Source organism: Corapipo altera, unplaced genomic scaffold (genome assembly GCF_003945725.1).
Source record: "Corapipo altera isolate COAL_440 unplaced genomic scaffold, ASM394572v1 0, whole genome shotgun sequence".
NCBI classification, from domain to species: Eukaryota; Metazoa; Chordata; class Aves; order Passeriformes; family Pipridae; genus Corapipo; species Corapipo altera.
Genome location: NW_020884872.1, coordinates 39732492 through 39748419, shown reverse-complemented (window position 1 = coordinate 39748419; position 15928 = coordinate 39732492). Strand labels below are relative to the sequence as shown.

Here is a 15928-nt window from a genome sequence, read left to right as displayed (position 1 = left end):
TTTTTGAGTTTCAGAACTATACTAGTATTAAATGGAACATCTATTTAAAAGAACCCAAAACGTTCCCTTTTTTTTTTTTTTTTTTTTTTTTTTTACTATTGAGCTTGCTGATTTAAGAGGAGTCATTAACTATCTCCAGGAATTGTGTTATTTGTGTTAGCATGTTTACCACTTCAGACAGTTGCTCTTACTGTCTTTTGCTAGGAGATGACCATGTTGCTGACAGGTTCCTTGTCTACACAGTTTTCAGGACCACAAGCAAAAGAATCAGGCAACAATGCCTTTGGGAATACCTGTCCTCTTCTGCTGAGTCTGTAAGCCATAGGAGATTGCATTCTTTGTCTCCATGCTTTCAGTCAACCTTCAATATCTTCAAGCCCAAGGCAACTGAGGTACTTGCAGTATTATTCCCTAATTTTGTGTTCTCAGTGAAAGAAAAGATGAAGGCACTAGATGTTCTCCTGCTGAAAATGTGTGTTTTGGGATTTTTCATATGATGCACCTTCTCTTGGTCATGTGTTTGACAACAGGTGTCTATCCAACTTTCTTTTAGGGATTTGGACCATTTTGCCATCATCATCATTTTTATTTCTATGTACTCTGCCACATTCCCTACCAGACAAGATTTGACAGAGGTGCCAGCAGTGAACACATATTGTCAGCAATAGGACTCCATGTAATTGGAGTCCCTAGGTCAACAGTCCGAAGTGTAGAGATAAAAGATACTCTGTCATTTTATCATGAACATGGGCTTCAAGATCCTGACTGGACTTCATTCTCTAGAGACCCAGTTTCTCCAAAAAACTTCAGTCGGATCCTTACAGTAAGCAAGCCATTTGAACCTACTGCTACTTGCCACTGCTTTATTTCTATGTGAGAAGTGTGAGTGAGCCCCAGATCTCTGATCTCTGTGACCATTTGCCAGCCTTTCACATGGAAGGGGGCACGTCTTAGAATGTATCAGAAGCTTTTCCCAAAGCAAAAGCTCATTTTCTCTTGCAAAGCTCATACTGCTTCAGCCACATGTTGTATGGCATGGCACACTCACGTCTTTTAAGACAACACATCTGTTGTATACTCAGTGTTGGAGAAGGAAAGAGATACCAGGTATGGCTTTTCCCCCTTTATTCATGTCGGCAAACAGGAGAGTCCTGAGGATGTGTCCCTGTGGGTAACTGCTATCATGAAAATACTCCAACAAACAGTACTGAGGGAAGAGCACTGACAGGATAAATGGATAAGGACAATATGAAGGAAACCATTTGTTTGAGAACAGCAGTAAGTTTTCAGTATTACTGTTCTCCCTTGGTCCCATGCAGCAGGTTGTTGCCAACTCTCTGGTGATGTCTGCCAGCCCCACAACACAGCTGGAAGAAGAAACAGGACACATACTCTCTAAATGTTTGACTTCAGCGCAGTGTCCCAGACCCACTGAAACCCCCACTGCTACTTTTGGCAGATTCAGACAAGCACACAGAAAAAAGTCTCCTCATCAATACGAGTGTGTGTGAGCTGTCAGTGTGTGCTGACAAGTAGTGAGGGGAAGCAGAGTCATTAGCAGAGGCATCAGCTGCCACAGTTGTCTGTCTGTGTCTCTGTGCCTTTAGGACTTTTGTCAGGAAACTGAGTTTATCTTAGTTTTAGAAGGTTTTTATTTTATTGGTTTCTTCTACATTTAAGAAGTATTAAAATAAGGAGAAAAAAATAGCTTTTCTCAAACCCATATCTAACTAGACCCAGGCTTCAAGGTTTATTAGAGCAAAAGCAGTATTTTGATGTTGTTCCCTGTTTGAGAATGTTGCTGTAATTTAGAAACAAACTCTAAAATTGAAAATAACAGAATTGCTTCTGTGAGAAAATGGAGATAGAGAAGGATTTTCAATACAGTTCTTCACTTTTTTTCCACTTAGAGTGTAGTTATCTGCAGTATGTGGTGTTTTAATACATATTTGTTATATTTTACAGACAAATATAAAAAAAACCTTCTTGTCTTTAAGGCTTTATGATCACAGTTAGATGAAATGCATACTAATAAACAAAAAACCCCAGACATTAGTACAAAAAAAATGAGCTCGTACTGGTGTAATGTTAATAATACATATATTTTATTTCTACAGTTTCTAGGTATTCCTGAGAGGTCTGTCTGTGGTTTTATTAGGTTATCATTTGCTTACTCCAATAGGAACAAATTCTTAAATAATATTTTAAAATAGTTTATTTAAAAAGTTGACAAGAAGAGAACTGCTTATAGCACACAGAATTAAGGAGAACTTCTGTCGAAAATTATTTTTCTTACTCCATTTTCTTGAAACTGCATAGTGTCTCTTGTAATTAGAAGCTCAATTTTGGCAGTCTAAGTGGTATGAAATATTGGGGGGGTTATGTTTTCTTTGCCATAAGAAAATAATTGTTCATAAAATGTTTCCTTACTGATGTTCAGATATGACCCTTCCATGTTTGCAAGTCAACATGGAAGGTCAACACACGAGGAAGGAAGGAATTGCAAAGATGACAAATGTAACTATGTTTGTTTGACTCAACCTCAATGCCAGACAGATACAGCTGCAATAAATAACATTTATTCTGACACGTGGCATAGCTTTTATTTATAATTGTCAGGCAGTCTTTAATTTTCCTTTTCCACCACAACCTCCTGGTGCAGTTACCAAGTTGTGTTGGCAGGTGAAGGCATATTAATAAGATAGAACACTAAAGAAAAGATAGAGGGGCCAGAAATAAAGTAGGGAAGGAAACTGCCATGTGACGGAAGGGCATGACAGCAGGAACCCGGGGCTTGCATCCTGCATTCTCAACTGGTATTGAGCTGAATCCAGCAGGATGTGTTTAAGTCATTTGGTCTCTTTCCTGGCCCAATTTCAGTGTGCCCAAATGGATCTGAGATATGCTCTATGAAGGTATGATGAGAAAACTTATTCTTTCCCAGCAAATCCTGTTCTTCTCGTTTGTTGATCTCTCAGGTAAACAGCACTTAAAGAGAGGTAGCCATCTCACACCATCAGACTTAACTCATTAATTTACTATTTGCTGGCCCCAACAGTGAACATTTATTCAGGTCTCCAAAACGTTTGTCTTGTGTCCGTGTCTGACTTGAGCAGAAGTTGTGAGAACTCTGTATCACTGTTCTTTTAACTGAAGTGGTACAGTTTTCGTATTACAGTCTCTTGCTTCAATTTGTGTTTATAAATAATTTATATACAATGGAGTAGAGACTCTTTACAATACATACTAGGAAGAAAAGTTCTCCTTTAGGAAAAGGAGTAAAGACATAATACACCTTGTGAAGATGAGTGATTTAACATACAGGAGATGTTCAGTGTCGAGGAGAACCAAACAGTTCATTAGCTTTCCATGTGTTATATTTGACAATAAACATAAATTGTCCAATAACACATTCGTGTTCTAAATACTATAAAATGCAGTTTCACCTCCAAAGAGCTATAAACTTAAGCATTTGTGATATCCATCGTGCACAGTTGTCCATTTCATCAGAAAATTTGATTTCCCTTGCTTGTGTGACTGGATTAATGTAACCATTGCTATAATTGGAGCTCAGCTAGAGGTCTTGAAATTTTCAGATGTTCTTGTTGTAGTTGGTCTGAACTATAAGCTATTTGTGTTTAATTCAAATTGTGAATCAAGTCTTTGCTTAACATCCAGGCATATGTATGTGCAGCATGGAATTTGAACATTCACAATGGTGCGTATTTCCTGAAAAAAAAGAAAAGATCAGTCAAAAGGATACACAGCAAGGAGATTATAATGCTGGTTTTCCTACTGTCCTGTGACAATTCTTTTTCAGTCCAACATCACTCCTTTATTTCCTGACATCCTGAGAAACAGAATTTTCCTTAAGCTTCTGTTTGGGGAACACTAAGAGTTTTTGCTGTGGACCCTGGATTTTTAATCTTTCTCCACTGTGATGTACTGCAGACTTTATTTTTCAGGTAGCTTTCCATTGGAAGATTTAGCAAGTACCGTCATTTGCGTTTCTCCCACATCACGTGAGCTTTCTTCATGATGTGACCTGGCAGCACTTGAAATTGATACACTCACTTGTCGTCTCAGTATTTTCAGTACAGTTCTCTTGTATCCTTTGCATGCAAAGAAATAGATGAAAGGATCTAGGCAGCAGTTAAAATTCATCAGAAATACAGTATAATGGAGTGACTTCTGGAAAATTTTCTTTTCGGTGCACAAGGGTTCATTCTGAAGTTTCTTAATCATGTGTTGTATAATTGCAACATGATAAGGGGTAAAGCAGATGATGAACACTATAATTACAAATATGATTGTATTGATGGCTTTTTTGTTTATCCCTGATTTTTCAGTAAGTGGATTTTCCTTGGCCGTTTGAAAAAGTTTGCAGCTAATTTGAGAGTAACAAAATAGTATAATCCCCAGGGGAATAAGGTACCCTATTAAACAGGCAGCAAGAAGTATAAATGGTAGATGTTCTATTTTTTCAAAGTTTGGATATTCCATACACGTAGTCCTTTCTTTTTCTTCCTGTGACATGGATTGTATAAGTAATGGGAAAGTTTGACTAAATACAAGAAACCAGATAAAGACACAAATGCCCTTGGCGTATTTAATCCTTCTGATCTTGTATCGGAAGGGATGGACAACAGCAAAAAACCTGTCAATGCTCAAACATGTCATGAAGTTTACACCTGCATAGGTGTTTATGTAGAACAAGAGGGCGGTTATTCGACACAATGCTTCTCCGAATGGCCAGTGGAATCCCAGGGCATAGTAGGCTATCCTTGTTGGCAAGGCAATGCAGAACAGGAGATCAGAGAAGACGAGGTTTGTTGAATACAGAGTAGTGGAGTTGATCTTCTTTCTGTTTTTAAAAATGACAGTGAGGGCAATGGTGTTTCCAAGCACCCCAAGAATTAAGATGGAGCTGTAGAAGACGGACAGCAGTATCCGTGCTGTATCTTTGTGTTCATAGAGGTCGCAGGTGGAACTGTTGCTCTCAGAGGCTGTGAAAGTGTCCATTTCTGTGACCCCTGTTGTTGCAGGAAGCTCAGTAGACCTAACATGAAAGAAAACCAAACCAAAACAACAAAAGGGAACATTTTGTAATAAATGTAGATAAACTTCTTCTGTGTAACAATGGCCAACCTCTGTTGCAAAAAACAAGACTGAAAAACTGAAATGAAACTTCATTGCTGTGAAATACTTTTCAAGCCTCCTTCTGAAAACAAACAAAAAGATGCCTGGTTTTGGCTATTCTGTTTTGATCCCAATACCTTCTCTGATGAAAAAAATCAGACAGGAGGCAATGTAAAAAACCAGGGATGTAATGTATTTGGAAAGTGAAGTTTTTAGGTGGTCAGGAGGTGGGAGACTATTTAAAGCAATCTGAGGGGAAAAAGGAGACTGAAGAAACCATGTGATAAAGGATCATATGAAGTCCCCAAGGGTCAGACAAACAGACAAAATCTTTTAAATGTGTTTCAGTTAATTTTTAGGGAGTTTTTGTTTCCAACAATTCACATTGTGATGGTTTAACTTGTTTAGAGAAACACTTTCTTTTAGTATTCTTATCATGCTGGTATTAAAATAGAATCGTAGAACCATTTAGGATGGAAAAGACCTTTAAGATTATAGATTCCAACCATAATAATTCAGCTTGTTTAATAATAGTTTTAAGAATTGACTTTTGGAAACTAATTTAAATATTGTTACATATGTAAATTCTTAAGACTACTACTTTAATCACTCTTTAGTGATGCTGCAAAAGAGAGGTAACCCAGCTGAAATATTTTACTTATTGACAGTTGAGTAGATTTTAGAAATTGTTTCATCTGTACGTCAGAGGTAGCATGGGAGAGCTGCAAAGTGACAGTGATTTGTGGGACTTAGTAATATTAAAAAATACTCCAGCAGAATTTCAGAAATGGAAAGAACCTCATCCTGTTGATGTTGATTTCAGTGCAAACATTTCTCTGTTACCTGGCAGTGGTATAGTGTAAGCATGAATGTCAGAAAGGATGAGACATCTAATGTTACTCCTTAAACAGCTGTTCTACAAAAGTGTGCCTCTTAGAGGCACCATTTATGGATTAAATAAGCAGTCAAAACAAGATTGCTTCTGCTTTAACACAGAATACTATCTGGAGATGACAGCTGTTGCAACTGGAATTTTAAGTCTGTCTGGTACCTTTAATTAAAATCTAGGGGATTTCTGAGGATCTATCTTTCAACAGGCTATATTTACAAACTACTGTATCCTCTTGCACCTTAAAAAAGTCTTCCTGGAAAATACCTCTCAGTTTTAAGGGGTTTAAGCTACACTATTTAGGAGGTATTCCTTATCCTTTTATTTACTTGTCAAAACATTAAAAGATTAGTATCTTCTTTCATGTTTTGAGGAGATTACCCTAGATTAATTGTTCACAATTAATGTACCTGCATCACATACTGTATCATAAACATGTCTGATCAGACTTCTGGCAGGGTTAGCAGGGGTGCATAAGGTTCTCTGTAAACAGTAAACCTGTGGATAGTGGATGATGTGTATTAAAATACATAAATGAGTTAAATTACCCATTTAAGGAAGGAGTTTAACATCCAGGTAGTATATTAAGTCTGTGTCTACTGTGTTCCACAGATAGGAGGGAAGACAGGTGAGTGATTACTGACTGATAGATGTACATTATTCTGATTCTTAGATATCCCTGAACTATGAAGTATGCACTGTCTGTTGAGAGGTGGGAATTCAGGGTTGGATGTCAAATCTGAAGTGGGAGTTTTGTGGTTTGAATAAGGGAATTAAACTGGTAAATAGCAACTCCAGCTGTAGTGAAGGTTTAAGAATGTCTGTAATTTTATGTTGGTTAATTCTGCGTTGTTCACAGTATTTTGGTGTTTGATGATTGATTAATGTAGTAGTTATTACCCTCAGGATGGTTCTGATATGCTTTCCTCCTGTTCATCTTTTCCCTTGTAGAAGTGTGTCAAATGGCTCTTGTTTTACCTAAGTGTAACAGGCTCCTCTTGGCCTAAATTGGTGTGGGTTTGTGTAGGCACCTGGATGGATCAGTGAAGTATTTTGTTTTGTTTGTAATATTTAAATGCTTCTGATTACTTGTTCACACTCACAGCATCACATCTATCTTCTACTCATCTCTTTCTTGAAATTTAGGTAAAACAATTTCTTCAACATATGTAAGGAAGAATAAGATTTATGATAAACAGTTTGATTGCAGTAATTAACTACAGCATATTAACTGCATAATTTTATTTTCACTGTAAAGTTGTAATAGTTTTGGTTCATAAATAGTGTGCATAATGGTCACATCCATCCATATGTCTTTCTATAAACATTTGTAAAATTATAGAATATCTATTATACAAAACCATTTAACTATAGTTTAGGAAAAAATCTGTCATTTCAGTCATATTTTTTTTTTTGCATCGAGCAGGATTTCATAAAATGATATCACCTAATTTTGTGCTATGAAGTTACATCTTTAATGTAATAAATTAGTCTATAACTTGCTGCTCAAAATAGGATGTTCATTCTCACATATAACTGTGGCTCTGTTGAGAAGGAGTCCTAGCTGAGAGAGTGTTTGTGTCTATCCAAGGTGCTAGCATGGATATACACGAGAAGCAGTTCCGTGACAGGACAAACTGGCCACAAGCAGATGAGAAGAAAGATGGAGGACCAAGGCAGCATGCATGTCAGCAAGGCAGCATGCATGTCAGCCTTGACAGGCCCTTCTGCCTGCTATAGGAGTTAGCCCTGGGTGCAGAAAGTGTTCTTTTTGATCCCGTTATCCCCAAAATGTTTTGACTTTTAATGTAGGGAGCACGTTTTGAAATGCTCTAGTTGAGTATTAGTATTTTCTCTACCTGTAGGTATGTATGGGCTTTTTTGAGCAGTCACCATGGTGTCTAGGTGCTGAATTATTACCTGAATATATTTCTTTAAAAAAAATGAAAATACAGAGAGATAGTGTATCTGGTTTGTGATATAAAGTTGCTATCATCTAACACCTTAATGTCCATCACCTGAGTAGTGGTAACTTCTTTGTACTTCTGAACTCTTATTGTTGTTGGATGAACTCCATTCACATCACCAGATATTTCACCTTTTCTTGTCAATCTTGAACAGGGCTCCATTTAAAAAAATACTTTCTTCCTAAAAGATGTCTAGACTATTAAGTAAGATAAGATATTTTTTTTTTAAATCCTATTCCTTGTGTCAGGTTGCTCTTTATTTCTTGGTAGCACTCCTTAGTTGTCAGCTTGTTATACATACAACATATGACATCCTCCACAGAATGTATCTAAAAAGAGAACATTTTAAATACTTTTTGTGCATTTTGCATTCTTGTAGAAAAAATGGAGATTGTTGCCTCCTTACTGCTGCAAACCTCAGACTAGCTGGACTTAATTCTTACTGATTTTAATGAGCTGTGTACCTGAGTATGTTATGAGAACATGGCCATTTACTGTCCCAGATCCAAATGCACCATTGAAGCTACCCTCTAGAATCATTACCAAAATTTTTGCTCTTCTAGGTTGCTGGATTAAATACTCCTCCAGTGGCTTTCTGTGTTTATTAATGATACTACTTTGAAGTATATACTTGGAAAAAACTTAATATTAATTTACCTTACCAAATTAATGATTTTAGAAAACAGTACCACAGGTTTTTTTGACTTAGAGTTGCATGCAAAATTTTAAGGTATAAAGTACTTAAAATTCTTATCTTTATACAGTATTGTAAAGAAGGTTGTTTAGGTTTTTACGTTTTCTGAGTCTGTGGACACTCAGTGACACAGACAACTTTTTTCCTTAACGTGACCTTCTGTATAATCTAGGTTATGTTATTATTTTAGTTATTTGTGTATGGATTACAGTAACTTTTCACTTAAAGCACATTTTCTAAAATGCTGTTTGGTCTTGATTTGGAGAACTTAAAAAAAGTGAATTAGCCATTCGTTACTCTAGTCCTTTGTCAGTCAACCTCCCTGTTTAAAACCGTATGTGTCTCTTCCTTAAATTTCTCTAAAATTAATTTGCAATTGCTGTTTTCATTGACTCTTTTTACCTTTACACAATCTCATGGTTTGGGCAATTCAAGGTGAACTTCTCAAATATTTCACCACAAGGCAAAATAATCCTGTGATGTCCATTCTAACCCCAGCTTTGTCCCACACAGGACAAGGGGTTCCAGATGCCTCTTGGTGTTGGTGTACCTGGAAGCATCCTCACCAGTATGTCTCTGCTTTTTCTGCTTAGTTATTTATGTATCCAAGATAGAGTTGTGTAGCATTGCACTGGGAGCTTGTGAAGTTAGTTCTCTGTGATCCAGGAGTCACTGTGTCCTAGGATATCTCTAGTCTAAGGGCATGGTCATTGCTCTCTGCTTCTACCCAGAAAGAACTTATGCCTGGAAGAGTTTAAAATTAATTTTAATAATATACCCAGGCTTCAAACAGTGCAGATTGTTCTTTATTCTTGTTTCATTTGCCATTTTCAAGTCTTAGCATTGCGTTTACTTTCTGACCACCAAATTTCTTTAGCCAATTACCTTATGAGATTTGTTAGCTAGGCAGCTGCTAGTCTATTCTATGTGCTTCCTTGATGTGTCTCAGCAATAGTATCCACCTGGGGAAAAAAATCATGGTACCATGGCAAGCTACTTACCAAGTCTAGCATGTCTGAACCCTGTGCAGGTGCCTTTCTAAAGCAATTTTGTAATCTCATCAAAGAAGAAAAAAAGGCTGTTTTAGGAGATTGGTGTTCTGTGAAAACATTTGACTGGCATTAGTCATTTGTTTAATGTTTATACTGTGTTTTACCTTTAATCCTCACAGCAAAAGGTGTTTGATAAACAGAATGGTGGTTCCAATCTGGAAGTGCTACATAATCCAAAGCCCTGGATCATAGACATGTTTATGTTTGATGAGCTTTATATGTAGTGTCATAATGTTATGTACATTTAACTGTTATGAAGGATAGACTTAAGCTATGAGCCAACAATTGGATTGTTACAACCTTAGATTACATGGGTTTGATTTGTGTTCAACCTGTGGTACAAAGCTCTCTCTGTGTGCTAAAAGAAAGATGTTCTCATCTCCTGCTTTTGCTGGAGGAGCACTGTCTGTCTTTTAGCAGAACAGGGAACATGTAGAAGGCTTTTACTGTGCATTGTAGTCTAATGCATGATTTCTCTGTCTCTTTTCATAGTTTTCATTCATTGGAGATGAATCCCTGGTCCATCTGTCCAGTAGCTAATTTAAGAGGGATACTAATTAAATTCTTGGAAAGGCATGACAGTTCATTAGGAAGATCTCTCATGGCTCTGTACATAGTATGGTTTAGTCACTATGGGATGGACAATATTTCTTTAACAAATAATATTGGAGGTATAATGTTGTTTATCTATGCATAAAGAGTATAAATTATTTAAAAGGAATGGTCGGGAAAGAGATTTCTCTTCCCCTTAAATGCCTGGTTTGAAGATTTACTGAGCTTACAGTCCTCTAGAGCTATTAGCTGTATAAGTCTTACAGAGTTTTAAAACAGTAGAAGGTGGCAAATATACAGTCTTGTGGTTATGTAGGTTTAATTTTTTCCTTAATGTCAAAATTAATTGTTTTCTGTTGACCAGTCATGTTTACTGTTTGGGTTTCTAATTTACCATACAAGTGATCTTTTATTGTAGAGTGGTTTCGATGTTTGAGAAAAAGGCTTGATTCAACTAAGTTGTGTGTGTTAAAAGGTGTGCATGCTAAGTTGCACAGTAGAATGCTTTGTTAACATAGAAAGAACACCTAAGGTACGTACATCAGGGTGTATGGACTGGCAGCTTGGGAACTGCATGTGGTTTAATAAAAGCCGAGGCAAGAGGCAGCCTTCCTGTTTCTTTCTAACGCTTTAACACTCATATGCTTCTAGTACATTATGTTAATTTACCTTTTTTCAAAAGCTGTTGAGTTTTCAAAAGCTCTAAATGCAAATGAGTAGGCCTAATGACCTGAAGACTGAGTCCTCGACTCACAACCCAAAGATAATTTTGATGAGAGAGTTTCCAGGCTAGTACTTTTATTCTTCTTTGGTTAGACCCAAATTTGTTGGCATAGTAAAGCCAAATTTGTAAGCCACATATCAGAGAATCCCAATTATCTTAACAATGGCTATGAAGAATTATAATATTCTTTAAGTGCTTAATAAAATAAGCAGATGCACAACACTGTGGGATCTTTCTGGTCCTGCTTTTGTCTGTTATAATAGATTTTGCAAGTTGTATGACAGTTACATTTGGTGCTCAAAAATAATAGAAACTACAGTAAGTGAGATGGAAATAAAGAAGTTGAGTTGAAATGCTGCATAACTAGTTACAGTGGAAGTCATTTGAAGTGTACATCTTGCTCCTATCTGTTGGATCTCTCTTGGGTGTAATCTGTCCTATGAGAAGTGTTAGAATTATCTAACATAAATAATCTCTGCCACATGTTAATGTGAAGAGCTGTGCTGATGCTAAAATGATTAACTTCTCTTCAGTTTATACTTACTTAAGCAGACTAAATGTAAAAAGGAGAGAACCTAAAAATATAGCAAATAAACTGAAGTGTGAGCCACTGACAATTATATTCTTGCAAGCAGAAGAAAAAAGGGGTCAAATGAGAATTTGTATTTTAGTACTAGAAAATATGAACACCTTTTATATCTGAGTGATATGCAGCCTGTACAGGTACAGTCTTTAATTCTAGGGATTACAGCTTCTGAACTGTAGCTTAAATTTATTATTCTTTACATGTATACATGCTTCTCAATCTTTTGAACAGAAAGGGGTGAGATTTGAGCTCTTATAGAGTAACTGAGAGGATTCAATTCCCTTGTCTCTTCAGGAACAGTCATGAAAATGTTAGACAGATGTCTTGTATTCTGTGCCCAAATGCACATACACTGTCTTATTTTTTAAGATAAATGATAGTTGAATTATTGGCTGTTGAACAGCGTGTCTTGTTTTGCCAGCATAGTAGAAAAAATTGATCCTCTTTAATTGGGAAGGTGAATAAAAATCTTATAACTTTTAATATTTCTTCAGCTTTGTGGCACGAAAATCACTAATAAGGAGATAGATGTTTGGTGATTGCAATTCAGGAAAAGAATACCTTTTTAAAAACTTCGAAAGAAATGCATGCCAGAAGTTAAAAGAGGAATTAGATCATAAAACTTTGAATTCTTAAAATATACTGTTGCAATACTTGGACATGAGAAGAGTGACTGAGGAGTTTCTGAGCTGGTAATAAAGGCTGTTTTTTTACAGAAGGAGCACATGTGATAAGAGCAGGCTGTGCATTCAGAACTATAGTACTGATTTGTTTTAAGGCTCTCTCTTACTATTAGGAGAGTTCCGTGAGGTTCAGTGAATGACTTAGGAGTTGCAATGCTTTCCTTACTACTTGTACAGTAGTTATTTCTGTATTAGTATAATTTAAATTAGCGTTGCCAAAAAAATTGTCTAAGTTAATGCAGTATCAAATGTTTCCCTGTGATTGTCAGAAGGCTGTATTCTAAGAAAGGACTTGAAATAACTTGTTGATGCTGTAGATCAACAGCTATTTTAAATGGAAATTAACTGGCAGCAGATTAATATGGGAACATAAAATATCAGAAATTCTACCATGAGCCTTTCCCATACAAAGATCATTTATCCCTCCTACCAGTATAATGCAAAAAAACAAATAATATTTCTGGAATTGTTTGCTGTTGCTCAGTGAAAAAAAAATAAATTGAAAAAAGTTAATTCTTTTCTGTACTTACATCTCTGTAGCTTCTTGGATCTTCTGAGGAGTTAAGGGCATTGACAGGATGGCTTGACTGCGAAAGTTTACCCTTGCACATTGTTCTCAAGAGTGATTACGTGAGTCTCTCTTGTGGGAGGGGTAGTTTTTTTTCAAGTGCTTAAAAAAAAAACCCCTGTTTGTGTACTGGTCTTGATTTGCTGTCGACTTTTTTATGGGATGTGAAAGCATCTATTTTTGATCCTTTTACAATTAGTCTGTTCAAAGAGAGTAATTAGAAACAACACTTCCGCCTCCCCCCTGAAGTTACGCATTACTGACTTTCATAGAAGGGACTTTACCTAGAGGTTTACTTAAGTTGATTGTTTAATTGCTGACCAACTTAAATACCTGTGATGTGTGGAAAACTTTGTTTATATGCTTCTGCATTTAAAAATAAAATAATTTAAACTGTAGTTTGATCAGTACATGCTTTAAAACTGCTTCTTTACCGATCAGATATGACACAGCACAAGGAAACCTCAAAACTGAGACATACTGAAATGGTGCGTTAAAGCAGACATCTCGAACGCCCATGTACATTCCCAGCACTGTTTTGGTATCATAATGATGAGGATTTACAGAAATGCCCTTTGAAAATATATGAGGGAGTTGAAGAACTCTGGTGGTTTGAGAGGTTAATGAGAATATGTGCCTTTGTAAGCTGTTTATTGCATTTTAAGCAGGAATAGTAATAATAATAATAATAATACACATAAGGTAAATACATGAAAGATAAAAAACTTCTTAAACACAAATTTGATTTCCCTAAAATAATGTTGATAAGAAAGAGTGGCTAGGGAGTAGGAAAGGAATGGGATGTCAAATTGTGAGGTAACCCATTGTTACCTGAAATAACCATGTTTCTGGGTGAAGAACATTGATCTAAGAATTAATTTGTGTGTTTGTTAAGAGGTTTTTGGAGATCAGAGATAGATGGGAAATCCTGTCCTTTGCTGTTAGAGACAGTGGTTGAGAGTTACCTGGGATTTTCCCCTAAAACTGATACTGATCGTTCATGACTACAAAGGACTATTTATCTTTAAAATGACCTCATTTAGTAGCCTGATTTTTAAAGAACCAACAAGTAGGCATGATGAGGCTATTTTTGGCAGGTCCAACACATGCAGAGAGTGAGTTGCCTCTTTGGAAATGTTAGGGCTGTGTTCACAGCACAAGCCTTGGCTGACGTTGTAGTGATGGAGGTGTGCAGAGAGATGATCTCAACTAACGTGTCCATCTCATCAGAAAGCCTGCAGTAAATGCAGATCTAAGGACAAAGTTAAACTTTACTAAATGCACTTTGTCTTATGGGAAATGTTTTTGCTGTAGCAGAACATAGAGCCTTGAGAGCTACTTCTGTGCCTACTTGGAGCATTTGGTTGGCACTATACGCTGATTTTTCTGGTGTTGAACTCCCAGTGCACACATGGCTTGATTCCCCTTAGATGCCAGGGAGCTGAAGGGCTCAGTGTAGGGCTTTCAGCTCCTCAGTCTTTATAGAACATTCATCTTTTAACACCAGATTCAAAAAGTCTGTGGGAGAGTTTACCAGTCTTATTATGGATGTTTTCCTTTCTTGTTTTTGAATAATTTTTTGATTATTCAGTTTCGTCACAGATTAGAATCTCTTTAAATGAAGTAATGAACATTAAGGACTGTTTAAAGGGAAATTGCACAGGGAACTTGCTTCATATGTACGCAAAATAATACCACAGTGTGGTTCCCTGTCCAGCACCAAAAATACGCTATAGAAGTGGGAAATTTCAAGATACACAGTCATGTAGTCTTAGCTCAAGGGCTGACATTAGTACCACAGCTTCTTATTAAAGGAAATGTCTATTTCAAAATAGTGTTACCATTGTAAAATAATACCAATGTTTCCTGCTCTGATCTGATAAAATATCTCCTTCCTTTGATTAAGATACAGTAGTAGATTGTACCCTTTGAGTCATACTGGTGTATTAGTAGATTGTACCCTTTGAGTCATACTGGTGTATTAGATACCAATCCAGGCTAGCATGTTGAGATGTTAGTTGCTTGAGCTAAATGGTACAGGTTGCTTTCTTCCACTCCTAGCTGTTTGTTTTCTGTTCTTATGCAGCTGCTGTTTCTCCAATATCTGTTTGACTGTCCCATGATTTGAACATTTAAATGAGGACATGTGGTGTCTTAGGAAGTGTGATATATATTTGGTTTTACCATATATGTGCAAACACTTACTGTTTTGCTTCTGGCATGCAAGGCAAGTATCACGGAACTGAGCAGTTTATGGAATATATTGTTGGATAGTCTTGGCATTAAAAACTAAAGGTTTTTTTAGGATAGATGTCTGACTTCTTTCTTGAGGGGATTGTAAAGTGTTGGTTGGTTGCTTGCTTGCTTGGCCTCATATTTTAATGAACTCAAAGTTGCTGTGATTCTCCAGAGAGATTCACGGACAGGAGGATCTTTTCTTTTCCCCTCCAGATGCACAACTTCAAGTTCTTTATTTTTTTTTTTTTTGCTTTCTTCTTGCTTTCATGTGAAATGTTGGCTGTTAGATGGGTACTGAGTAACACAGCCTAATGCTTTACTTGTATGGAGAGGCCTCAGGCAATGGGGTGTGCTGCTCATGTGTAGTGAAAGAGTTGGGTGCAATAGATGGTTCCTTTGAGTCCTGGACTCCAGCAGGTAGAGGAACCCAACTATAAAGGATGGTTCCACACGTTCCACAGAGTTACTTAATTTTAAAGAATGTTATTGAGAATATTTAACATGTTCAGAATAAAGGCTGGCACCTTAAGTGTAATATGGCAGCGTCTGGACAGACTGTAGGAACACAGATCACTGAAGTAATTTAGTAACTTGAATCGCAAGTGCACTGTTTACCTGTCCATATTATCTGCAGCTGTTTTTATAAGTGATATTTTTAGTCCCCCCAAAATATGTGGTCATGATTTTGTCAGTTTAATGCTTTTTTTTGAAGAACTTGAATGAAGAAAAACACAGCACCACAGTTAGTAAGTGTAGTGAGTCATTTAGAATAAAATAGCATGTTATTTCTGCAAATTTAATCCCACAGAACTTCCATTGACAACAGCCAGTACTTT

General features: G+C 36.6%; 2 protein-coding genes across 2 annotated transcripts in view; one reads left to right on the top strand and one right to left on the bottom strand.

The window, feature by feature from the left end:
* UBAC2 (UBA domain containing 2) overlaps window positions 1-15928 on the top strand; it is a 95385-nt gene that overhangs the window by 43188 nt on the left and 36269 nt on the right. The gene's annotated exons all lie outside the window — the stretch shown is intronic.
* LOC113947817 (G-protein coupled receptor 183-like) lies at window positions 3498-12985 on the bottom strand. Its single transcript, XM_027644761.1, has 2 exons — window positions 12817-12985; window positions 3498-5059 (listed from the first exon to the last, which is right to left on the bottom strand). Exons 1-2 carry the CDS (start codon window positions 12855-12857, stop codon window positions 3955-3957), a joined length of 1146 nt encoding a protein of 381 aa, XP_027500562.1. The 5' UTR covers window positions 12858-12985; the 3' UTR covers window positions 3498-3954.